This window comes from Egretta garzetta, unplaced genomic scaffold, assembly GCF_000687185.1.
Source record: "Egretta garzetta isolate BGI_Z169 unplaced genomic scaffold, ASM68718v1 scaffold502, whole genome shotgun sequence".
NCBI lineage: Eukaryota > Metazoa > Chordata > Aves > Pelecaniformes > Ardeidae > Egretta > Egretta garzetta.
In genome coordinates this window covers 680,275-707,505 of record NW_009258809.1, presented here as the reverse complement: position 1 = coordinate 707,505, position 27,231 = coordinate 680,275, and the positions used below count along the sequence as shown (strand labels likewise).

The window sequence follows — 27,231 nt, the reverse complement described above, 5'->3', positions numbered from 1 at the left end:
CGGCTGGGGGGGAGAAGTGCTGGGGCGGGGATTGAGGCGGAGGAGAAGAGCTCCGCTACCAGGCGTTTCTTCCATTACCCAGGCTGTAAGGCGGAAACGGCCCTGGCGTCACCTTCAACTTGCCAGAAATTATATCTGTACCCTGTCTGGGGTGCCCTGAAGCCCGTCCGCGGCTGTGACAAGCCTTAAGTTTAAATTATATTTTGGCTGTGAACCTGTTAACTGCCTAAGAAGCAGCCCCCAAAGGTGCAAACGGGTCCTTATGATACCTGTTCCGCAGTAAACATTGAAAAAAGATATGTTTTCCTGGTCAGTCAGAAAATATTTCTTCGCATGCCGTACAGATTGTCGACAGAATAATCCTTGGTTGAAAAGAATTAGTTTAAATAAACACATCTTTCTTGCGTGTCTGGGGTAATTGAGCTTCTTAGTTGTAGTTCTCTGAGGCTGGGAAACAGAACTTTTTTTTTTTAGGAGGGGGAAAAAAAAAAAGGAACTGACACTTTTTTCCACCACTCAACCTCTTCATCTCTTCCTGTGTGAAACTGTCACCCAAAGACAAAGGCTGAAGCATTAACTTACTGAAAATTAAGTATGAATACACAAAAGTAGAACTTGCCCACCTCATTTCAGCTGTCATCACTCACTGTTCCAGTTCTATAAAAGACTATATTTAACAGTGTTGATACTGCAGCATGTGTCAGAAGCATACATTCTGATGCATTATTCAAATACTGCTGAGTATATATTCAGTTTTGGCATATGAACAGACTGCTCTTAAGCTGAGAAAGTACAAGCAACTAGAAAAAGGAAATCAATTCACATGGTAGTGTTGAAAATGACCAGCGGTAGTAAAAAGGTGCTCAGGCTTGTAATCTAAGAGAGGGGGGGTTTTTTATGGTTCCCTTGGGTACTTCCAAAGTACTAAGAAAATGTCTGAAACAGTTAATATTATTCAAAGCGAAAGTGACTTTATGACAAGTTTACATGATGACTAAACCAGTAAGTTTACTGTGCTGTATTTTTTTTGTACGTTAAATATTTTAACGTGAAAAAAATCAGTTAAACGGAACAAACTTCTAAGTGTTCTCTGAGAATAAATATATAGACTATATCTAGCTGTGAATATGACATTGACATTAATCAAGTGTTTTAAGACTGAATAAACTACGGCAAAGTATTAACTTTGACTCATGAACTATTAAATCTAGCTACATTAATGTGTATGCATGTGTGTCCATAGGTTTAATACTTAGAACTATGTATTTAACTCCACAAATTAGGGGGTATATTTACTCAAAATGCTTTTTTCAGAGGTATTTTGTCAGTAGCTTTTTGATCTTTTGGGGCATCAGTAAGGAAACAGAACAGTTGAAGTGCTCTAAGTCGTGATTCAGAATTACAATTTTCATTCATTCAGTAGTAAGTGTTGCTGAAAAAAACATGAGCAATGCCATATCAGCTTGTTCTGTTTGAGCTTTGAAGCATTAAAATACAGTTCTATTAAAATTACTGACTTATACTGAAAGTCTTGTCCATGCTCTTAAGAATTTAGAGTGTAGAGAACAATAAGCTATATAAGGAAAGGGTAAAGCTTTGGGGCTTTTCTCTGAGAAAAAGGGAACTAAAGAATAGGGCAAAGAGAGGCAAGTCTTGTAGTGTATCTATAAAGAGGGCATTGAATTTCTTCATTAGTTCTTAGTGTGCACTGCCGAGAAAAAGACATGAAACTGACTTGAAATGCAATGTTTTTAGAGTTGAGTATCAGAAAAGAATTGTTAGAATTGGGAAATGTTTGAACAGGCAGTTTAGTATGCTGTGGAATTTGTTTCATTGGATATTTTTAAGAGTAGTTTGGGGATAGTATAGGTTAAAATATGATGCTTTGGTGGACAGACAAGGCTAGTGTCTTTTGACTGTTCTGTCCTCAGGGACAGGATTCTGGGCTAGTTTGTCCCAGTTGTCTTTTTTGCATTCTTTTATGGACAGTTAATAAATTATTGAACTAGGAGAGATTGTGAGGATTCTTCCATCTCTCCACTTATCTTATTTTTCTAAAGATGCATTAAATAAATATGAAGTTTAAGCATTCCCAAGCAAGAGCCTACTTTGTTTATTAGTTGTTTTAAGTAATGTTGACTACTTTTGTTAATGAGTTCAATATTAAAAACCACACTGTAATTCCACGGAACTTGAAGTATATATAATTATTTCTTCTTGCAATATTATCCAAAGGACCTTCAGGTTAAGTGGCTGAAAGACCTAGAATTCTGTTTTGGAAGAGAACAAATGCTGTATTTCATTGTATATCTCACAGTTTTAGGGTCTGATATGATTACTTCTAAGTGTTTTGAAATTCTGCTGATGCTTGGCAAGTGAGGAGAATTTTTATTGTTTGTGGAGATTTTAACCTCTCATTTAGAAAGACAAAGGATACTGACTGTTCTTCCTGTATCTTCTCTCAGAAATTGAAGAGCTGTTGATGTTCATCAGGTTTTTAGCCACTGTTTAATTTGCATGACCAACTGGTCTTGGTGATGTCATTTAATGCCTTTGTAGCTGCAGTGGTATTCTTGAGAACCTTGCCAAGTTTTTCTGTTTTTACAGTGTCACTGTTTTCAGCACTGAAAGTTATTGATCTTGGAACAGTTTTCTTAAAGAGGTGATGAAGACTCTGTCAGTTCTTGTGTGTGACGACTTCTTGTGTGAATCTCTCTGTCGTTTCCTCCCCATATTGAGGTATTTCTTGTCTTTGCCTTAAGTTCCTGTTCTTCTGTGGCTCTCTTAGAGATGTTGTTTCAGTTAGTTAAATATGACATTACAAATGCTTTCATACTTTTTACTTTGCTACCTCTTAGGCACATTGGCCCTCCATGGTCTAGAATATGAGACCAGGTTTCTCGCCTTTAAGTATCACCTGCCAATAAATGGTTCAGATAATAGTGACCAATGATGGCTAACAGCACAGCCTTAGCAGGCAGTTTCACCAATTTTTCTCTTTCACAGAATTTCCCCATTGTGCTTCTTTCATCTGTTGCTTGCTGTAGCAATTTGCAAGCAGAAGAGAATATAGATCTTATTTGTATTTTTAAAAGCAGTAACTTGGAAAATAATTAGGCTGTTAACAGTGGACAAATAACTATCACGAGGAGTTGATTTGGTGGCTAAAGGAACAAATGCAATCTTTAGATGTTTGAATAGGGAATACTGAGTAGCAGTACAAAGATGTACTGTATACAGTAATATATTAGTGAAACCATTCATACTGTCCAGTTCTGGTCTCCACATGTCACAGAGGGTGTTCACTTGGAATGAGTTAAAAAATCTCAAAATTTAATAGAAGAGGTGGAAGCCTTGCCTTTCGGAGAAGAGCTTTAAGAGCTCTGTTTTGCTAGAAAGTTGAGTTCTGTGCTGAAATACTTACATAAGAAGATGATGTCTTCTAGGATAAGGATTTTTAGATGAGCAGGGAAAGATTTAAGACATTATCTGAAAAGAAGGAAGATGTTGATTTCCAGTCCTGCTAGCCAATGAATTTTGCTGCCAGTCATCACTTTACAGAGTGATGAGATACTTTCTTAAACTGTTCTTGATTTATAAGACTTGCAAATTATGAAAACTACAGAAGTACAGTATTTTGTGTTCTTTCAGATGTGTCTCTGATACACATGACTTCTGAAGTTCTGGTGAGTCCAGAGGGAGTACTGTTGTTATCCATGGAGTACATTTCTTGGAAGGTGAAGAAAATATTCTCATTTTTTTTCTCTGTGAGAATTTTATTGGCTGTTTAAGTGTAAAACTCAGACACTGAAGAAAATACGTAAAATTTTAAGTGGGGTAAAAATACTTCCCAGTGAATGATTAGTAGATACAAAAAAGGTCAACCTGAAAGGATTTCCCCTCCAGAAGTGATTTGAGGAATTTCCCCACCAAAAATGTAAAAGCGTTTTAATTCTGGTTGCAATGAAAACTCATGAATCTTGATGAACAGGCACATATACCCCTACTTGAAAACCCTGCAGTGCCCGTCATTGATGATAACCTTGATGCTGAAGTGCTTAGTTTTAATAGTGTTCTACACTGTGGTCTTCCACAGTGTTTTCCACAGTTGATCATCCATCATTGTGCTGTATATGAACAGAATCTAGACTGAACATTAATGGAAGATTTCACTGAGAACATGATGAAATGTTACGGACCTGCACCTCAGTAACATTTGGAATAATACCATAAACTGTTCTGATGGCTTCATATAATGAGAAACAAGGAACACTACGTCAGTGTTTCAAGGATAGAATTGAGAATTGGCTGCTTTTTCTTTCAAATGAGGTTTAAGTTACTGATTTTTGACTTTAAGACCTTGTGGTTGAAGTTTTATGTTAGATTTGTCTCACTGCATATGGAATGGTACAGCATTTCACCAACAGCTTACGAAGATATACGAAGTGTTCTGTTTTAAATTCTTCTGGGAGAATACTTGCAATGGAAATGTGTAGATGCAATTTTCTTCTGTTAACTGATTAGGCAGGGTGAGAGCATGTTAAAATCATGTTTGTGTCAGGCTTTTGCCTGATAATTGGAAGTCAAACATTGATTTAGGAGTTATATTATTTTTTAATGAAAAGTCTTTGCTTAAATGGAAAATTTATAAGAGTATTCAAAATACTTACATGGTTGTTAATGTAATGTTCACACTGAAATTTTAACATAAAAATGCAGTCCATTAATTTTGGTTGAATCAGGCGGCTTGGTGTGTGAAGTGCTGCTTAGGCTATTGCAGTACATTGTGGGAACTGAGCATGGGGGGCTGTAGGGAGAATTTGATTGATTAGTTGATTTGAAATTTTCTTGGTGCATTTAGTTGAACAAAGCTTTTATTTCTGAAGAGGGATGTGAAATATTTAGACTAAGATTTCTTAAAAATGGGAGCTAAGCGATACAGGTTTTTTCTCTCTTTGACCCCTGGACATTTTTCTTGTGGATTTACCCACATTTTGAATAAAATGATGGTTTGGTTTGTATGTGATAGAGTAGAATCACAGAATCATCCTGAACTTTCAAGAACTTGTTAATTCTGAAAGAAAATTTAATTTTGAAGGCATCTGTTAATCATGAGTGTACTTAGTCAAGCAATGTTGGCTAGCCTAATCAGAGTAGAAATACAGGTACAAACCCGTTCTTGCCTTTCTTATTTTTAAGATTGCAGTTGTGCAAGAACAAAAATTGGATGCTGTGCCTTTAAACAAGAGTCCTAATTTGCTTTCAGCAACACTGTTGTTCCACTTTGTTCTCAGTATTGCTTAATCTGTACTCATGTACAGTGAGAAGGTTAAAAAAATTCCTCACCTATCTCTCTGGACAATTTGCACAGTTTTGCTGTTAAAAGTGAAATAGCTTGTGTGCAGAAGACATGATGTCCCAGCAGTACACAGTGATGGAATGAGTGTCTCCCTGTGAAGTGTCTTTATTATGTATTAAAGTTAACTGTGTTGATTTTGAGGTCAAAGGGTTGACCTATCAGTCAATATAAATAAATCTAGGTTACATGTTGTTTAATTCTGTCTATATATAACTGAGGAATGCATTCAGAATGTTTTTGACAGCAATGGGAAATACCAAGATCATAGTTGTACTGTTAAAATATTTTTCTGTCACCTGGATCTTAAGGTAAAGAATGAATGCCATTGTACTCTGTGATGTTGATGCTGTGGTAATAAGGTTTATTAAATCAAAATGTGCAGTAAACCACAGGTGAAGTTAAATTAAATGAAAAAGTTACAAACCATGAGAGAATTTTGGAAATCAATTAGCAACTTTCCTGCTAGTACTATTGTTTTCTTTTGTTGAGACAACAATGTCCATACATGGTCATGCAGCTGTGAAATTTTAAAACTTACATACATTTATTACTGATTTTTATTATTTGTTGAATTTTTTTTTAAGAAATGAAGGTGCATTTACAAGTGTTGTAATCACTTCATTCTCTTGTTCTCATAAGTTAATGTACAAAGGCTGTAAGTAATCCCATTTTGGGCTGCCATAAGTCTCTACACTTCATCATTCATAAGGATGTAGTCTTCTGTTGGTAATTTTAATTGACTGACCCAATATGAACATATACTCAGATATAATGCATGGCTGTCAAATGGTAATTGTTTTAACATTTGAATATTTTCTACAGGAGTAAAAGGACCAAAATACTTGTTGCTGGTATGCCTATATTGAGAAAGATCATAAGTACTCTGTAATTTGTACATTATATTGGAGAAATTTTAAGTCCAGAAACTGATCACAATACAACCAGGAACCAGGCTACTGGCCCTTCATCACAGAGATGAGCAGTCCTTTGTACATGCCAGAAATAATCACCATTTCATCACGCATCAATGGGACCCAAAGAATCATAACACCTGCAGTGAAGTCTTTTCTCAGTGTTGTTGTCTATAGGGGCTATATGAGGTTAGAATAACCGTTCTAAACTCATCCTAAAGACAGATTTAGTCTGTTTAGTGTCTTCAGCTAAAGCAGGTTTAAAATTTAACTTCTTAATGTTGGTTTACAATATTTCTAAACAAACCTTGTTTGCTTCTAATGAAGTAAAAGATCACGTGTTTTTATACAGCTTTGAGGAATATATTCTTTTACAAGAAAATAATATTAACTAAAAGTAGTTTTAAGGGCAAAAGTAATCTGTGCTTTGAAAACAACCTGAGCATAGGAAAACAGGAGGAGGAAAGTAGGTTGAAATGTGAAGCATTGTGCTTTGTCAATACTTGACAAGAAATTGTTCAAATAAAAGAATTATTTAAAGAGAAGTTTTATGCCTAAATCGGAATATAGCATTGGAAAACAGCTTCTGTATGGGATGAGCTAGGTATGACCAACAGTTATCATTGCTTTTCAAGGAAATGAAGTGACACGTAGTATCAGAAGATACTGAGGAACATTCTAATTCTATTTTTCAATCCCTTTGTGTGATCACTAGACTCACACTAGCCTGAATTAAGATTAAAAGATGAGCAAATGCCATCTCTGAGGACCCTCAGACCTCAAGTAAGGCCTTTTGTCATCAGCTGCTGGAAGGAGAATGTAACAACATTTATATTTTATATTTATATGTGCAAGGTTCAGAATTTCACCTTTTATTTCATCCTCTGCAGCGATAACACTGAATCCATATGATATCAAAACCTGTTGTGTATTAAAGGGAGAACATACACTTTGGTAAAATATGTCGTTGTGTCCTCCACTTGCTTGGGGTTTCCATGTCTTTGTTATCAGAACAAATTCCAGTGCTGTGGAATGTTCTAAAGATATTCTGCAAATTTTGATACATTGCATGTCTGCAAAGGTAGCATAGACCTTGGTTCCACAAGCTTTTCTTGTGCTCTGGAGGGATATGAGGTTTTCATAGAATCAAAGCACATCTTGGAAGGGACCCAGAAGGATCATTGAGTCCAACTCCCTGCTCCTGAAAGGACTACCTAAAGCTAAACCATATGACTAAGAGCATCGTCCAGATGCTTCTCGTGCTGTGACAGGTTTGGTGCCATGACCACTTCCCTGGGGAGCCTGTTCCAGGGACCGACCACCCCCTCAGGGAAGAACCTTTTCCTAATGTTCAGTGTGAACTTCCCCTGATGCAGCTTTCTTCCCATTTCATTGTGTTTTATTCAGTATTTGGTATTTCAGGGGACTTGAGTATAAATTGTCCCTTGTATATTATAATGTGCTTCAGACAGGCAAGAAACATCTTACAGATGAGAGCAAGTACATCTTATGAAGCAATCTGAAGCTCTACTCTGAAGTAAACATTGAGTACTGAAGTAGGCCAGACTTGAACTGGGAACATGTTCACAAACATGTTCTATAGTTTTTTGATTCTGCTTGCTCAAAGAAAATTTAGATCTCTTTAAGGATACGTAATAGAACTAAGAGAAAATACCTAAAACCAGTTAAACAGTACAAATATTTCCAATATTATTAATAACTAACATAGCATATTTGAGTGTAATTTTCAACAAATCAAACATCCATATTTTTGCTTACTTTTAGGTAAAGGTTTGGAGCTATTACAATATTTATATGTATCTGTTATCAACTTGTTGGCTCTAACTCACTCAAACTTGGTTGTACTGTTTTCATCAAGCAATTTGAGGTGACTGATTTATTTGAAACACTTATAAATGTCAGGCATTTGCTAATTTTGAGTTAAATTGGTTCACCTTGGTGTGAAGTTGTCTTAGTTTGTAAGGTTTGCACCTTAAAACAGCATATCTAGACATTTAAGACAGTTCTCCCCTTTGGTCTCTACTACAAATCCTCCAGGTGTGTTTTATCCCTGAAGATGGGTTGACAAGTTTACTAGCTTGACTGATGACATCTGAGAGAGCAAAATTTGTGTTTCGTGCTTGAGTGAAATCTTGATTCCATCAGAGTTAAGTGACAAACATTTCTTAATCATAGTTTTAAAAAACTGATAGGCCCTATTTTTTTAATTTTGGTAAGGTGTCCTATGGTAGCTTTCTCAGTCAGGTCCACAGTTCGAAAAACTACTGTAACATTAGACTGGTTTGGAACTCTTTTCTGTATTAGGTAATACTAACAAAAATCAAAGCAAAACATTTTACCAAGTTTAATGTATAGACATTTTATGTCCCTGTTTTACTAATGCACGGTATGCTATTTTTGTATCTGGGACAACAGATAATTCAGTGAAGCGTATCTGGTCTCAAGTGCATGCTACAAGTTTTTAATAGTTTTCCCCTAAAAAGTGATCTAAAAAGTGGTCAAATCTTATTTAAGAAATGAGGTTTTAGTGGATGTAGTTCTGTTTACTTGAGGTATGTCTTTTCCTCTTAAATTACTGAATGTCCTTTGTAGGCAATACGTAGTTTTCAGGTTGTTGTTTGTATCATGGATATTATAACATTGATTAAAACATTAATTAAGTTGCCTTTTGATGGTTTGCCTTCTCTGTTCCATTTAGATGAGTAGTCTTGTTGATCTTGGTGAAAATGCTATATTGAATGTGTTTGTAGGATCAAAAGCTATAGTCTATAATTCTGATTTTTACTTTTTCTCTTAATGCTAAGAAGTCTGGATTTTAGCTATGTACTTTTAAATTCCTTAGCAGATTGATCCCCTAAACTGAGTGTGGTATAACTGGATTAAATTTTTTTGCAGCATAATCTTTAACATGGTATATCCTTCTTGCATAAAGACGAGGGAAGTGTATGGCATTTGAATGCCAATTTCCATTTTCCTAATCTTATTGGAAAAGTAGTATTTCATTTATTGATTAAGAACAAGTTCTTGAAAAGGGGAAGATTACAGCTACTGTGACTGTATTCCATAGTAATATAAAATAACTTCTCTCACGTGTATCAGATTTCTACTGAAGTAGCAGAATGTTCATTAAAATGCCTAACATGTATAAAATGTGTATATGCATGTGCATATGTATGCATACACATAACCAGTAATTCACTGTAAGAATTCACAGCTACAGTGTCTGTTAGCATTTTTCAAAATATGTAAATTTTTTTTCATGGCTATATAAATTCATAAAATCCTTCTTTTGCATGTAAAATGGTCTACTGAGTTTGCTCTTAATATCTGTCTGAGAATAAAGACTCTGTACTACTTTAAGTCGTCTAAACATCTTGGTAGAGTCTGAGTCAATTAAAAGCAGTTATCTCTAAGTAGAAAATAAATTCATTTCTGGACTTGCATAAGTATCCTGCTTACCTTTGTTTATAAAGGATGTTAAGAGCTGGATATTGGGATAGTGAGTAAGGCAGTACTTCCTAAGCTATAACCTATGATCAGCAGGTAGTTCAGTTACCATGTGGTAAGATGTATAGTGCTGTATCAAATCTATAATATTTTTGTTTCAGGCTTGATTACTGGAGTATGATGTGGTTCGTAAGAAATCCTGAGAACTGGCCGTGGCCCATTTGCTCCATATCCTAATAAATTGATCTTCCTGGTTCACTCTGTTTAAAAATTAGTCGAAAGAGATAGATATATACTGGTTCATATTACAAGCAATATTAACCGAAGTATTAAGCTTTGCCCTTGAATACACACAGATTTCATGATCTTCCCTTTTTCAGTCTTTTCATTAATCTTGAGTAGAATGCATCTTGCAAAAAATGCATGTAGGCTCTTATTTGGCTGAAAGCAATCAGTTTTAATTACGCTTTATAGATATTACAGTTGCAGAATTCAATACTAGAGTAGTGTTTTGCACCCATTTAGTTTCTTTTTTTTAATGTTGCTCACAACTTTGTCCATATGTCCAAACTATAGCGGTCTAACAAAGTACTACTCGGTGAATTCAAGTAAGAAAACAGGAAAGGAGAAGGTGTAAAGACAAAGTAATTTGAGTAGCTTTCAAATTTTGAGTGTTCATGCATTCTTCATTTTGCTTTTCTCCATTGTACTATTGGACAGGCTTTGCTCAGAAAATCTCGAACTTCATGTGACTTTTTGTAAGACTGGGTTGTCTTTCAGTGTTTTCTTTCCAAGGAGGAACTTGACTGTGCTGTTTAGTTCTTACCACAGTTACATACTTGCATAATTTATAGGTGGCTTTTCAACATTTTTAAGCTAGAAATACTAATGTGTTACTTGAGCGTGTAAGTACAAATTCCTAAATTTCAAGAAAAGTGATGTAAGTTCTTGCACTTTGTGTTAGGAAACAGAAATGTACAACTTTCCAGTTAGGGACAACTGTAAAGAGACATTGCAGAGCAAAATTTGGTTGGTGGCAAACTTAATTTGATGTGGAAGAATAAGGTTCATGAAGTGTTGGAATAGGTAATGGTGAACATTTAAAATCTAGAACAGTGGACCCCAAGCTTTCTTGCACTGTCCAATTATCAAAACTTTCTATTAATCACTGTTACTGGTATATGATCAGACATTTAACACAAAGCATTTGAAAAGTAATATGGTTCTACAGGAGCAGTAATTTGTCACACATTAATTAAAACAATGGTCAGTTTGCTTGGATGATAATTTCCCTTCTCTGTAAAATTATAGCTTTCCTTTTTTAAGATTCATAGTTCATTCAATTTTAGATCAAGAAAGTAGAGGCTACGGGATGGAGTAGGGGGCAAGGCTGGCAGGTTTGGTGGTAGAATGGATGCCTGAGGGTAACTGCACTCATAACCACACTCAGTTATGGCTGTTACGGAGTCGTGCTGGATGGCCACAGTAGAAGAGAAAGGCAAGAATGCTCTTGGCTTTGAGTATGTTCATAAGACTGAAAACTTTGTGTATAGAGCAAAAGGCAAGGGCATGTCAGATTAGTCAAATTTGATATCCCTTTTTCCACTTATTAAAGAAAAATTAGTCAAATATTAAGAGGCTTTTCTAAAAGGAGTTGGCATTTGTACAGGCAGAATGAAAGAACTGGATTTTTGTAAATGTGGGAAGAACTGCTGCTACTTGTACTTTAGAAAGAAAAATACACAAATACCAATGATTCAATTATAGTAACATCAGGCTTGTTCTGGCAGACTCAGAGTAAAGGAAAAATTATCTTTAATATCAAACTCTATATCCAATTACATATGAACTGTGTAGAATAAAGTCAGTCCATTTAACATGGTCATACCAATTCAAACTTCCATGGTATAGTCTCGGGTCTGTTCTTCTCTTCCAGGAAACAGAAAATAGCACTCATTTAATTGCAGCGGTTAGTTATTTTTGGTGAAAATTTGTTTGTAGAGATCTGATTTTTCTTTCTTAATTTTCATGTGGACTATCTTTGTGGTGTTCACTGAATTCTTAAATTCTTACTCGTGATCTTTAAATTAAATAGGCTAAATTGCCTATTGCAGGCTACTGTCTGCTGTATTCTCTTCCCCCCTGCCATTTCTGGGTAATAGTTGAATGCGGCATACCTTGGCCATGAATTGGATAGAGAATTTGTTAGAGAGAAAACACTTTAAAACCTTTCTGCATTCACTGTGGAGTCTGTACCTACAAAAGCATTCTCGCCTTCATTGAACCAAGATCATATCTGAAGACATCTGCATCTGACTGTTAATTGTAGAAAAGGAAGCATGTTACCTCTGTAAAATTTAAACATAATTTGTTTAAGTTTTTTCTCTCCCTCTGTTGCACTATTGCTTAGGAGGACTTTATGATAGTAAAAATATAATTGGAAGCTTCTAGTAACAAACATACAAAATATTTTAAAGCATACTGGGGAGCTATTATGATGTTGCTTCACTTCCTCTATCTATTGCATGATAGCAAAGACTGTTTTGAAGGGACTTTGCAAGTTTTAAAGATTATATCTTTGCTTTCATATGATATTTTTAAAAAAAGTCATGCTTTTTTTAAAATGGAATGCTTATTTTAACTAAAGTATAATGCAAAATTTAAAATTACATGTAGATAGTCACATTATATGCTTGTTTTCACAAGCTGGTCATTTTTGATAGTTGGAAGTAGCCTGCATTTTTATCTTTTCAATGTGTTTTATCCCAAATTTCACCATCTGTAATGCAGATTAGCCTTGTCCAATCCTGTTTCCTATTACATTCTAAACATGTTCTAAACAAAACAAAACATGTCAAGGGAATTCTGCCACAAAACTGAAATAATCAATGCTGGGCCAGGCAACTTCAGAATGATATTGTAAAATCATAGTGATGTTAAGTATCTCGTATTTCTGGAATAGGACTTCGGCCATGCTGTTTCATTGCCAGTTTGGTGGGATGCATTGTGCCCAAAACACCCCGTTAAGTCACTCTGTTTCTTTTATTTGGCAAGAGTGGAAAAGTGCATTTTCGCAGCAAAATACTTTTCGTATACATTTCCTTAATAGCGTTTTAAACTAAATTTTTTCCTATATAGTTTTGGTTCAGAAAGCTGTTTGAGGCTGTTTTCTGACTGCTTTATTAAGTGTTTAAAATTTCAGAAATAAATTGTGTGTTGCAAGTTGAAGGACAAAGTTGTGTACAGAACGATTTCAAAAGAGAGAGCAGTTCGTAGTAGTTGGCGACTCTTGAGCAGTAGTAACAGGTTGTCATAGTAGAATAGGTGCAAGACCAAGTGTTAAACTGTGAGATAGTGAAGGTGCATGCTCCAGAGTATGGCTGGCATTTGTGCAGTAGGGGAGAAATTGGTCCCTAACCGAAGTTCTTACACTGGCAGAACTGTGTCTATAGCAGTTGAGACACAGCTCTGCCTTTGCTATTTATATTTGCTTAGGGTAGTTACAAGCTAAGGCTACTAGTAATTTGTTCACATACTCATTATTACTGTTGATGTAATCATGTTATGAATCAAGACTGTTTACCATGTGAAGTAGGATGCTGTTGTCATACATGTTGTAAAGGTTCCTTTGAGACCTTAATCTCTGATGTTTTTGAAGGAATGTCGGGGAAATAAGCATCCAAAAGCCTGTGGGTAACCTTATGTATAGCTTTGTAATGCGTTCTTCCTCTTACTATCCAAAGGACTTTTACCTGTAAATTCACACACTTAAGGTACATTTTGTAGAAACTGAAAGCTTGGGGCTTATTGAGAAGAGAGTCTGCAAAGTTCTGCAAAGGATCCCACTTACTGAGTACTACTCAGTAGTAATTCCTTCTTTAACAGAGGTTTGCTAGCAGTACTTCTGGAGGCTGGCTCCAGACTTGATCTGTGTGTGTAGGAGAGAAAAAATGGACTTGAGAAGAAGAAATGAGTCAAGACTTGCATATCTTAGGTTTGTTAATTATTATTGTAGTTACATCATTTAGAAGCACAAATTTAAGGCCCCACTAATGTATTTTTTTAAACCTATTCAGTAAAATGTATACTCAAGCAATGTTTTTGTGCTGCTTTGGTTACAAGACTTGTGGGTGCTAATGTTTTTGTTCTGTGTTTTTCCATGGTGTTCATGAGTAACTCCTACAGAATGATTGCCTAATAAAGCTATATGTATTAGCAGAGTAGTATTTGAATCACCAGGAACTTTTGAGATCCCTTAAAGGTTCAATAGTATTGGTGTGCTCAGTAGTCAAACACTGGAGAAAATAATGAGGATTACCTACAATCTTTAGTTTGGCCTAGTGTTTCATCCTGATAGTGATATTCTGACATGTACCAGGGTAGTAGTGAAAGAGCTGGGACAGACCAAACAGAAGGTAATGAAGGTGGTGTCTTTAAAAAAAAAAAACCATAATAAAATCTGAGGATCACTGAACAAATTTTATCTTAATCTTAAAGAAATTCTGGGAAAAAAAGGTATAAAATGTGGGTATCACTGGAGTTCGTAAAAGCCAGACTGGCAACAGTTTAATCTGGGTAGGAGGAACATCTAGTACTGCCTCAAAAGCAGAACATTTACTGTATATGTTGATTCTGACTCAAAGGAAGAAAGCACTTAGACTCTCTGGTTCTTGACAGGACATCAGAGTTCTAAACTTTTTCAACTTGCGTGTGAATGTTAAAAATAAAACTCCAGCAGGAAGAAGTATTTTACTAAAAGTTATCTATCATTTTTTAAAGGGCTGTCTAATTATACAGTTTAACTTGAATCTCCTGAATTCACAAATTGAGAACAGGAATTAAAGCTGGTGATATTTCTTGCTAAAAAGGGAAATATTTTTTGAACTTGCCATTCTTCGACTTCTGATATGCTTTATTGGCAGTCTTGCCAAACTGTACGTGACCACTGTGATTACAATCATAGAATCATTTAGGTTGGAAAAGACCTTTAAGATCATCAAGTTCAACTGTTAACTGAACCGTGCCATCCCACCACTAAACCATGTCCCTAAGCACCTCGTCTGCCCATCTTTTAAATACCACCAGGGATGGGGACACCACCACTTCCCTGGGCAGCCCGTTCCAATGCTTGACAACCCTTGCAGTGAAGAAATTTTTTCTAATGTCTAAACATTTTTCCTAATGTCTAATCCCTTAGTGGGATCTTTAATTGCCCACAATTAAAGTCCTTGATAGGAGATGCTGATAATGGTTAGCATGCCAGACAGAAAAACATTCTCCATTTTGCAAGGCTGATGACTGCAAGTGTGTTAACATGATAGCATGCCAATAATTAACTTGTATGTCTTCTTCCATTTAAGGTATCTAGTGGATAGTCGCTGGTTCAAACAGTGGAAAAAATATGTTGGTTTTGACAGCTGGGACAAATACCAGATGGGAGATCAGAATGTGTACCCTGGTCCTATTGATAATTCTGGACTTCTCAAAGGTAACTGTTTCTGATTGCGTAATAAGCCAATACTAACATTTAGTGCAAATTTGTCACAGATTGTTCATTTTTTGTAGTTGATTGTGTAAATGAATCTCAGCATATATGAGGGTGAAACTTTTTGTTTGTTTCTTTTCAGACTGTGACAAGGAAACTGGAATACATTTCCCTAACAAATTACAATTTTATAAATAAAACTATTGGAACTTCTTTGCAACAGTAACAGAATATTTAATAATGTACAAATTACTGGTTTATAATGATATTTTGGGATACCTTGGGAGTTGAAAATTAGTCAGGTTGACAAATAGCTAGCCTGAGTTCACTAAGATTTTTTTTAGCTTAACTGAATTGGTTGATTTAAAATGACATTTTTAAGTTGAACTCTAAAATTTCTTTTTCTAAATAGGCCCCAAGCCCTTACTTTGATTCTGGAACAATTGAAGAAGAGGTATTATGCAGTTCAATGATAATACAAAGAGGTGTGAAATGATAGAGGATGATTTCCTAATTTTTTATGGTCTTCTAAGTATGGTTAAACTCTGTCACTGTTGTAATTACTCAGGTCTGACCGACTTCTGCTGAACTGTAGTCAGATTTGTGGACATGGGCCCCAAATACTTTCCAACATATTTTAATCTTTAGGTCAAATTCTATATTTAATGTCTGGTTTTGAAATACCATTAGAGCTGTTGATATTTAATCTGCAAAATCTAGTGGATACAAAATCTAGCAGATAATTGGTTTCCTTATTTGCAGTTACAGGTAACGTAATAGTACTGCATAATTTGTTTGCACGTAGTAATTCAAATTTTTACAGCTTCATGGAGTCTATGATGAACTCTGTTCATTCAAAACTTCTCAACTGTAACTGACATTTTAAAAGTATAGTGTTAAAGATGATTGCCCTTTTCATAGGATTTGTCATACCATGTTGCACTAGTTGTTGGTGTGAGCAAGTGTGCATGTCCCACAGTGACTAGTATCAGTGCCTTTGAAGAAGGTGCTGTATTGTCATATGCATCTATATGTTCTCTTCCATCCACAAACTTAAAGGTCTTTTTGCTCCAGGTGAGTGATGTGTTTTGTTTTCTGAAATGTGAGGATCTAGATCTTTTGTGCATTCTTGTAGTAGAACTTGCAGTGGTGCAGGCATGTTCAGGTGATACTTTTCAGTTGAAATCAGATGATCTTTTTATCCTCACTGAGGCAGCATCAGCTTATTCTCTCTCCTGTGTCTACCCACTTTAAAAAAAAAAAAAGGTGATTTCTAGATGTGCAAAGCACTGTGTTAGCTGATCTGTATTATTTATAACTTAATCTACAAACATGTTCAGATTATGTTTAAAATTACTGTGGATATGAAGCCTATATGAGGGTTAGCTGTCCAAATCTATAATCATGTTAGCCATTTTGCCAAAAGCTCCTGAAAACCTGTATGCTATTATTGTTTTGACACTGCCAATGCCCCTTTCAAAGTAAACACGACATTGGGGTTTATGAACTTCACTTTTTGCTCATTCAGAGTTCTAAAACTATGCCTCTGCATTGGCAGCGATACCATGCATCCAATTTCTACCTGACATCTGTTCCTGTGTGAAGGCAGTTTTGAAATTAAGGGCATTAGTGCTCAGCAAATAGTAGCTGTCTCCTTCACCTGCTGCAAAGCAGCAGTCTTCTGTACTAGGTTTCCTATGTAGCATAAATTGAACCTGAAAATGCTCATTTTCTAATCCTGTCTGTGGCACGTAGTATGCACTAGTTGCTCTGATGCTGCTCTCCTTAAGTGTTAAATCTGAAAATTTGCATCTGATTTAAAGAATAGAAACATCTAAACTGGGCATACTTTCTCAGATATTCTGCAGTGTAATGCAGTGATAAGGAAAACTAAAAAAGGAAAATTTAATAAAATTCAAGAAAGACTAATTCCAGGAAACTGAAACAGTATGTTTTGCTTATATTACTTAAATGCTGCTCCCTTATTTCCAGAACATTTGGATGAAGTGAGAGCAGTGAAAAGTGACAGGTAGAGATTACAGTTAATCTAAACATAAGCAAAAAATATTGTGAATGTAGCAATGCACACATGCCATCTTCAAAAGAAGAGTCAATTTTAGATTAGCAAAGCAAGCACAAGGAAGTAGTAATTCAGAATAGCTGATTGTTCATAATAAAAAACAGTGTTGCATATGAGGGACTGAGTTGTCAGAGTCAGGGGACTTCTTTGATGGAATAAGGTTCTGAGAAAATGATACTAGAAGAAATACTGTGGGTTTTAGAAAGACAGAATGGGATCCAAATTATGTCTTCTCACTATAAACTCTTGTTAGCAATATTACATCAGTGCAGAAATGCAGTATGAACCTTTTAATGAGATACGCGTACCTGAAGATGTGTTTGTGTATTTCTCCTCACACTTCGCTCCCAGTTACGGAAGCACCATATGCATAGTGTTGAGTGGGCCAGGTAAGAATTGATAGTGCAAGTCATTAATTATTTCAGCAAATGTTTCTTGAATATAGATTTTTTTTTTTTTCCCAATCAGTCAAAACAGTTTTGAACCAAAATTTGACTCTTGAAAATTGTTGCTTTTACAGCTAGAGTGAAACAGCCTGAGGGGGGGAAAAAGGAAAGTACCTTATAAATGGGTGCATTGATTGAAATCTCATTTATTAGGTCACATTAACTATATTTATCTCATGAAGGACTGAAGTCTTATTTACCTGTACGTTCACGGAGATGTTAATGTGAAATTCCATCTTACTTTTTGCTTGAGAAATGTATGTAATACAGCTCCCAAAGTGGAAGGAATCAAAAGTCTGAGGTTTTCTTCCACATTCCTGTATTTTCCCTTAAAATCACAAACTCTTTAAACCAACTAAAGGTATAGCAAGTGCAGGTAGAGTAGGGAGATCTCTAGAGTCTTGGTAAGCTGAGTCTTGTTTACTCTACCTACCAGGAAGCGAACACATCTCTTAAATGTCCTCAGTAGTGTTGCCCTCCTACAGAAAAGGTCATGTTGAACATGTTTTGTTGAATTCTTACACAGGAAAAAAATATTGAATAGTTGTTATTATTAAAGGGCCTTTAATTTTTAAGTGTGCCTTTCTTAATGCTCAGGATAATTTTTTTTTAATTGAAGTCACACTATGCTGTGTTTGCTCAATCTGTACAAAGGAGAAACAGCGAAGTACAGAAATATGATCAAATGAGAGGACCTTTTCATATGCACACACTTATTTTTGTCCTTGCAGAAAAATGAAGGTAACAGCATTCATTTTGTTCAGAAGTATTACTTAAAAAAAAAAAAAAATCCAAGAAGGCGGCCGATACTTGAAGCAATTTGAGATTATTTAAGGTTACTTTTATGTTCAGTTTTAATTGTGCAGTGTAATTCTGCAGTTCATTCACATAGGACAATGAAAATAAATAGGCTGTATATTTATTACAGTCTATTCATTCTTTATACACAGTGTATTTATTTTCATACTTCATTAAGTTTGACATCCTGATTTATTCTTTGGAGCTGAATGTGTGGGTCTCCCTGTTTGATCTCCTTCTGTACAGAGGGATGTTTGCTGGCCTGTAGTTGGGTATTTCCAAATGGAAATACAGCTGCCCAAATTGTCTGAGGCTCACAGTGGCTCAGATCTGGAATCACCTCTTACGCATAGAAGATAGCTGCTACTTTACTACTGTAATAAGGACTGAACCAAAGCTAAAAGCATGCTAGTTATGTAGAGAGGTTGCCAAGTTGTACTTCTTTCAAGTGCTGCACCTCATTGTCCCTGTGAAGAATTTTGTAGGGACTGTGTTTCCAGAGCACATAGGATTCTTTGAGTAGGAGGGTTCTACTGTGTTATTTTCCCAGTCTGACATGGAATGAATGACTTCAAACTTTGTCTTGGATCTACTGTAACTACCTATTCCTGCATTTTCAGTGAAGGATGCAACCATAGCATGAAGTGGAAGTATCCATGGTGATGTGGGAATATGTGCAAAGTGGGTGGAGAAAGGGTTTGGTTTCTGTGAAGGCTATGATGGTGTGTGATAACAAGTTAGGTGCTTACAATTGCATGAGGATATGGCGTTGTAGCTTGGGTTCCTTAGTATAGGAATACCATCTGTAATAGGTGTGCTATGCATCAACTGGATAGCTTGTCTAAATAGTTTCAGAAGAGTTTTGCATTGAACACCATAGTACTGATAGTGTAACGGTACTCAGAAAATATTTTATTTGCTATTTATATGAAAAATGTTACATGAAAACCTCAAGTAATGAAATTACTGTATTAAAGTAAAAATATCTTTCTCTTCTAGATGGTGATTCTCAATCTCTCAAGGAACATCTCATTGATGAGCTGGACTACATCCTTTTGCCAACTGAAGGCTGGAATAGGCTAGTTAGCTGGTACACACTGATGGAAGGTCAAGAGCCAATAGCACGAAAGGTACTCTTAAATTACCTCCTGGGATGAATATGATTCAAATATAGTCCTGCAAATTTGCAGAAGTTGCACAGGAATTTATTAGAAGATAGTAAGTTCCAGCCTATGATAATCATATAGACAACTCCTGCTTTATAGATATAGGTGTCTGTCATATAGGTATCTAATTTTTATTCACTTTCTAGAGGCTTAAGTTTTTAATATTCAGAAATGAGGATGTAAAGGATATAATGCTTTTTTTCTGGAAGTAAGACCTCTATATTTGAAGAAGAACTTGCTTTAGAAGCTTGTAAGTCTATTAATGCAAATGATTTTGTAGTTAAGTATAAACACCTAAAACTGTATTGACTATATTAGTGAAAAACCTAACTTTAGTAATGATAACACTGTCAGAGTAATTGGTAGTACCTTCTCTGATAAGCAGTCTTCTGTGTTCAGCAGCTTGCTAAGGCAGTTTTTTCTTTAAGCAAAAAGCTTACCTCAACACAAGTTGTAGTCCATGGTATGGTAGATACTGTGGCCCTCTGTCAGTATGAGATACTTAAAAATTAACGTCTTTGTTAATTTTTGTTTGCTCCAGCACATACCATCCTTATTATTAAGGTGATATGACATTATACCAGTTTATTGATCATACAGTCTTTTTTGTTTCTATTTTTTCTTAAGATTTTCGGGTTAGTGTTTACAGTTTTAAAATACATTTTGGTATGTTTGCCATTTCTAAATTGACCATTAGGGCGTATTCTTTCAGTTACAGGGATCCTTATTTTAATTCCTGAAAAACTGCCGAAAGAATGTTATGATTAGGATTTAGTTTGATATGACTTCTGGTGTAATACAGCTATTTTTTTTTTCCTCCTATGAAATGAGTATGGTCTAACTACATGCATGCTGGCCGCTTACTTGAAGTGCATTCCTTTCAACCAAATGCCAGATTTTGCTATAGAAGAAGTTTCGTGTCTTCAAGATTCATTTGGTCAGCAATAGAAGTAGTTGTTGGTTTTTTTTTTAACATTCTCTTTAATAAAATAAAAGAGATCTTTTTGTAAAGAGACATCCCTGGAATGTCTCTTTCTTTTTCTCTAGTTCTGTAAGAGCTGAAATCCATTAAAATGGCTCTCCTTCTTTAAAGATATATCTGTTATCAACTTGTTACTGTTTTTCCTGAAGATGGATTTCAGCAAACTGAATGCTCTTCCATCAGCATGGTAAAGTAAAAATTCTGTAATCTTTTCACTTTGGGGGGAAAATGGAAGGAGAGAGAAGGGAAATTAGAGTAACTTACCTTCTACTTGGAAGGCACTAACTGGAAAAATACACGGAGTGTATGAGTGGCCAGGTGAACTGGCATAGCTTCATTGTCTTCTGCCAATATGGACAGTAGCTATCCTCTGAGATGCACATTCCGGTCCAGAATTTTCCTTTCTGATGCTTTTGTCATTTGTTCATCGTTCTTTCTCCTGTCTGCCTTAATTTTTTTTATAGAGGTGGGATCATACTTTTCTTTCATCCCCTTTGTTACATCAGCATTTTTTGAAATGTGGATCCAAATTTTAAATTGATAAAATGTTGTGCTTGATCCATGTCAAATAACATTATGACTTTATGCAATAGAATGTGGTAATACTACCACTACAGTGTCAGTTTTATTCTCAGAAATGTCTTAGCCATACTGCACAGTTTTGTTTACTGCAACTATTTTGTTGTTACTCTAGTTGCTGAAAACCCTGCTAAGCTGCTCAAATTAAGATACATTTTTATTTAAACGTCATAGTTGGCAGTCATTAAAGCTAAGGCAAACTACTGAACAGCAATGAAATCATTCACTAATTTTTTTCCCTATGGCACATGCACACAAGTTATATTTGTACAGCAGAGAGCAGATCTCTCCTAGCAATTAGCTGGTGGCTTTTTTTTTTTTTAACCGTATTTGTCAGCTGTATCACATATCAGGCCGATGGCTATTTTTGGAACAGTCTCCATGACTAAGTACTGCAGTTACACTTTGGAAGATCAAAGAGAAAAACATTTAAGAGGTGACCCCGAATATTTTTTTTCTACATTTTAGTTCTAGAAATTAAAAAAATCCTGTATGCTTAACTATTTTGTAATAGGTGTTACAAAAATGAACATGTAATAAACAACTGTAATGAGTAGGTGAAATTTCAAATGTATTCATTATCGGAATATAAGTGGAAGATTTGTAGGTTTTGTTTAAAAATGTGATATCCAGATTTTATTAATGTGTATTCTGTTTTTGATAAGTATTCTTTAACTGAAAACTACTTCTTCATGTTTTGAGGAAGTAGCATACAATTCATGTATTTTGAAAGAAAAGTAACTCTTGGTGGTTTTTTTGTTTTGATCAAGTATTTTACCTTTTGGTTAAGTATGTATATTGTGATTTCCGCTGTACTTAACACTTTGAAATTCGTGGTGGTGTTATACACAGATAAAACATCATCATCATGGGGAAAAAATTACTTTTTAGTTTACTGTCTTTCTAAAAAGTTATAGGAGAATTTTAGTTGTAATTTTTTGCATTTATTGTCTTGCATTCCCTGAACTTCAGTTTCTTGAAGAGTTCTCAACAATGTTTTGAAGTGTGTATATTAAAACATACTTGGACAGATACCTGATCCCAATCTGTTTTTCAGGTCGTTGAACAGGGTATGTTTGTAAAGCACTGCAAAGTAGAAGTATATCTAACAGAATTAAAGCTTTGTGAAAATGGAAATATGAACAATGTTGTCACACGAAGATTTAGTAAAGCTGATACAATAGGTATGCACAACTATTTTTAAAAATATATGATTGTTATTTGTTTAAATAGTACTTGGTAGCAAGTTCTGAATAAATAAGTCTTGAGGTAGAATGATAGATGGGTATTGTAACCATTAAAAAGGATGGAACTAGCTTTGTTTGGGTCAAAATTAAGAGTTAAACTATTTGGAATATTTAAGATTTTTAATACCATTTAAAAAATAATTGTGTGTTTTATTATCTAGGCATCTGTGTTAACTCTAAAGGTTTGCACTTTTCAGGAAGTGAACTATGTGATGTTTTTCATTTATTGGATTCCATTTTCTAGGCTTTTGGTGTGTAAGAAATATGTTTTTTCATGTATTTCCATTTGTGTCTCTCATTAGCCAACGCTTTCTAATCATATATAAAGATAAGGATATATTATAAAACACAAGAATGAATTGAATTTATAAATTAATGGCTAAAGGGGACCTATAAAGGCAGTATTCTTTGGGTTGTGAAGTGGCAGGTCAGGCACAATCTTTTACAGTAACTGAGTCCTGTACTAAACCTTTAACTTACCTTTATTTGTAGTTATTTTGCCTGCTCTTTGAGCATTGTGTCATTGTTTGTAACCACATTTTGATAACATATTTGTCTCTGAAAATAAGAATCGGAACATCTGCAAAGATATTGCTGATCATATAAACTCAATTTTGGGTGTATTTGGGCATGTGTATCTGAGATAAGAGTCTTTCAATCAGCTGTATTTGTGCAGTTAGAATTGTACTTTATGCCCTTGGCACTTTATGCCTGGTCATTACTCTCTGCTTACATTCTTTGACAACAAGTGTTTTCAGGTTTTGCTTCTCTTTACATTACGTGTAGTGACTTCTACTTGCTACCCTTTAATTCTTTGCAGATTGCTTGCTTTAAAAACAGAATCATTTTACTTTGTTAAATTTTAATCCTTAAGGTAAACAAGTAATTATCTGCTTGTATTAGAATAAAAACTTCAGAATTACAAAATTTGTCCTTGAAACAAGGCTTCAGCGTTGTATATTAATTGGCCTTTTTGAGATCTGGTTTAACTTGGGAAGATGTACTTCATTATTCCCTAAGCAAACCCAGAAACTTAGAAAAAGCAGTTCAACATTATTCTTCCCTAAGGACCAAATACAAGCTCTTTTGCAGCTGTACTGAATTTAATTGTATCATTGGAATTATAGGTAATGGATGAATTTCTGATACTTTCTTTCTCTAGTCAGAAGCAGGGCATTTTGGAATGGCTGTTATTTGGAGGTATATTCATTTTTTCTTAGCAGAGAGAGAATTACAATTATGAGAAAATTGTCATAAAGGGTAATGAGAAAGAGTCAGGTTGACTGGCACCCTCTTTCCAGACAACAGCCTTATTTGCTTTACTGAGATGTGGATGACATATTCTTGGAAGCCTTAAGAGCATGCACTTTCTGAAGCTGAAGCTTCTTATGCAAAGCACTAAGCAGGGCCATCCTAGCCAGGACATCCAGAAGGATTTGTACCTTAGAAGAAAATCTAGAAGAATTAAAAACACTTCTAAGAGTGAAAAAATAACTGATCCCTGAGGTTTTTCTCTTATCACCCATTAATAAGATAGCGATTGTTTTTTTTCCCCTTGTCCTTGCCTTAATTATATTTAAGGAGGTAGTTCTGGAATTCATCAAATACGTAGCGGAGATGTTCATTATATCAATAAATAATATGCAAGAGGAATCTTGCAGAATCTTGATTATTTTTCACCCTTCCTTGTATATGCCAGTAAGGGATGCATTTTATTTATGGTTGTGGAAGACTTGTAATCTTCTACAAGAGTCAATATCAACCCCACTGAAGTGACTGGACATAAGGTACTATGGTCTTTTAAAGAAGCTTTAATTTTTTTACCCACTATCATTGATCATATTATTTGCTGCCCTCAAAAGATAGTACATGACCTTCCTTAATTCACATAAACAGAGAAAGTTTTGGAGCACCTTAAATACTCTAAGCACAATATAATATTCACCTACCAGTCTTCAAATGTGTGTTATTCCCGGAATACCTTTCCTTTTCCACTCAAATAGAAACTAAGCTAAGCTGTATGTGTGTAAGTTAGTACAAGGTAGGAAAAAATAGTTATAAAGGGTAGACCTAATAATGACAGTCATTTTCTTGGGGTGGTACTGGGCATATCGAATGTGTTCTTTGGACCTTCTTGGGAATCTCCTATAATTGAGGACTCTCACCTTGGAGGCAGTGCATATTAACTTTGAGACTGATTGATGACTAATTCTTGGGGGGAGGGGTGTTTAATTCTAAAAAGAAAATGAGCTAGGCAATAGGTGTAGTTCAGACAGCATTTCAGTCTAGTTACTGTTGCTGATCTTAGCATCAGGGCTTCTGAGTGAAAATGAGTTAATGATCCATTCAGGAGTCTTAATCATATGAAAGTATGATAAAACTAAATCATCAGCTAATGTGTAGGCCTTTTTCTACCTTTCTTACAAACCACAAAATGTCAGAAAGACTGTCAGTAGCCTCTATTATGTACAAAGAGGAGTCAGGTTGTGTCTGCAATGCCATAAAACAGTTCCAAAACTGAACTGATAAACTAGAAGATTACACTGGTGGCTCTGCATCTAGTGAACTTTTGGACTTTGGCTATTATCTTGGCAAATGGCTTTGATTCATCTTTCCCTTTAATTTACTGTGGAATACAAGAATGTAAAACTTGCCACCCTTGAGGACAATTTACTCTGGGATCTGTGACTAGCCTTTCCCTTCTTTAGGAAGCTGGGATTACTGTGTCATAGTACAAATTAACATTTTACTAGCGTTTCCTTTAGCCAGTATTTGTGATAGCCCTAGCCTCTAGGAGCCAGGGTATACTTCTATTAGGATCCACTGAACCTCCCAGCATCTCATCAAGACTCTTCCATGTAGTCTTGCAAAATACAGCTTAATTCATGCAGCTGTTTTTTGGGGGGGAGCTATCTGATTTTTAAGGATATAAGATATATCCTATATGGGATCCACAACTTTTAATTCTCAAATTGAACTATCTCAAATTGTGGCTATATAGGTGATGGAGAGGCATCTTTAAAGAGCAGTGTTTCGTGTCTCTTTTTGACATTGTCCTAGTACTAATCATCTCATACATGGGATGTGTATAAAACAACTAGAGAACCCCGTGCACCGTATGCCCTAGACCATACCTATTTCAGTGTAAGGTTTTCATTTACACTGGAACAGGCACTTTCGCTTTAGATCGTAAGCCAGCACTTCAGTGATGCTTGCTTGAGGGACAGGGGGAAGAATTATAAACTATGCATTGATTACGCTCATGGCAGTATGTAAAAGAACCTTAGTTTCACAGTCTCAGAATTAGCATAACAGTCAAGTGGAACATGCTCTTCCCAGAGTCTTGGACGTAATGTGTAGTCATCTGATAGGATGGTGCTTCCTGTCTCATAACAGTTCTGTTAGTGAAACTGGAATACGCTAAAAATTAACATGATAAATGTTAACTTAGTACATGTGAAGAATACAAGCTGCAATGCTCAAATAATTAACTGTCATGGTATTAATAAGGTAATGAAAAATTATATTTTTTAAATTCTTCTCTTATTGAAAGTCATTGATAAATCTGGAATTTTTTTTTTTTTTTTTTGGAAGATCATAGAATTGCTTTGGCTGGAAAAGACCTTTAAGATCATCGAGTCCAACCTTTAACCTAACCCTGCCATCCCACCACTAAACCATGTCCCTAACACCTCATCTGTCCTTCTTTTAAATACCTCCAGGGATGGGGACTCGACCACCTGCCTGGGCAGCCCATTCATTGCTGACTAGATTAATTCTTGTATTCAGATACAGTTATTTGAAATCAGAGGGTGAGAATTGATTCAGACTGTACATGATTTTTTTTTAAAAAGTCAACAAATCAAGTAACAGCACATTGCCTTGTTTATAGCACCTACCTTGCCTACATATCATCTCTATTACAGAAACAGATGATCCTGTCTAACACTTGCTTTCATACTAAAACGTGTGTTAACTAGTATGGAAGGAAATTGTATTCAGTTGCCTACGATATCTACAAATGTTATATCGCCCAGTTGTCATGCATTTCACAAGCCAATGGCTGGATTTTTACAAAGTACTTTTAAGCTTCAGGTCTCATTTTGGCTTTTTATATTTAACATAGTGGAAGAGAAAATAATAATCTTAAGTAAAAGGGAGCTTTTTAGAATGCTATAGATGCTGACACTCGGGATGCTCACATCCTGAGACTTCAGGGGAGTGTCTCCCAAAGAGCTTATGGTGCCCATTTTTATAATTGTGTTTTCAGTGATCATCAGGAATAAACTGTACATTTCTTGACCCCTGTCTTGTTTTCTGTGTTTGCTCTTATGAGACTTGGCTGCCATGGGGCTTTATGAGTGTATCAATTAAACAAAAAAAACACCACCTAAGTGAGGTTGCTATGGTATAGCACTGTACATATTAGTTCAAATTAAATAACTCTTTAATAAACTCTGTTTTTGCCTAAGGAGAGTGGAGTTAATTATGAACTTCTTAAATTTCAGTTGTGGACAATAGTTATGCTACCTTAAAATTATGTAACACTGATTATACTTCTGTCAGGTAGAGCAGGAGCTGGTAGACCTTTTTATGTGAAATCTTTCAGGGACATAAAATCTTTCATCATCCTTTTAAAATAAATGTATGCACTTCAGTTTTCACTGTAGTCTTTAATTTCTGTGAGAGTGTAAATGAAATTTTATGCTT

General features: G+C 35.4%; 1 protein-coding gene across 7 annotated transcripts in view; it reads left to right on the top strand.

Annotated features, from left to right (window-relative positions):
- Positions 1–2,522: 2,522 nt before the first annotated feature.
- The window catches only part of USP15 (ubiquitin specific peptidase 15), a 66,385-nt gene continuing 41,676 nt past the window's right edge, over positions 2,523–27,231 (top strand). For 5 of the 7 annotated variants that reach the window (XR_004841310.1, XR_004841311.1, XM_035889374.1 and 2 more), the window contains exons 1-4: positions 2,523–2,662; positions 15,099–15,226; positions 19,547–19,677; positions 22,332–22,458. Coding sequence is in view for 5 of the 7 variants with exons in the window: in XM_035889374.1 (XP_035745267.1) it covers positions 2,538–2,662; positions 15,099–15,226; positions 19,547–19,677; positions 22,332–22,458 (511 nt within the window). In the remaining 2 variants the exon portion in view is untranslated. Of the gene's footprint in view, positions 2,663–3,663; positions 3,738–15,098; positions 15,227–19,546; positions 19,678–22,331; positions 22,459–27,231 lie in introns of those variants that run through there. The other 2 variants (XM_035889365.1, XM_035889366.1) reach the window with 2 other exon arrangements.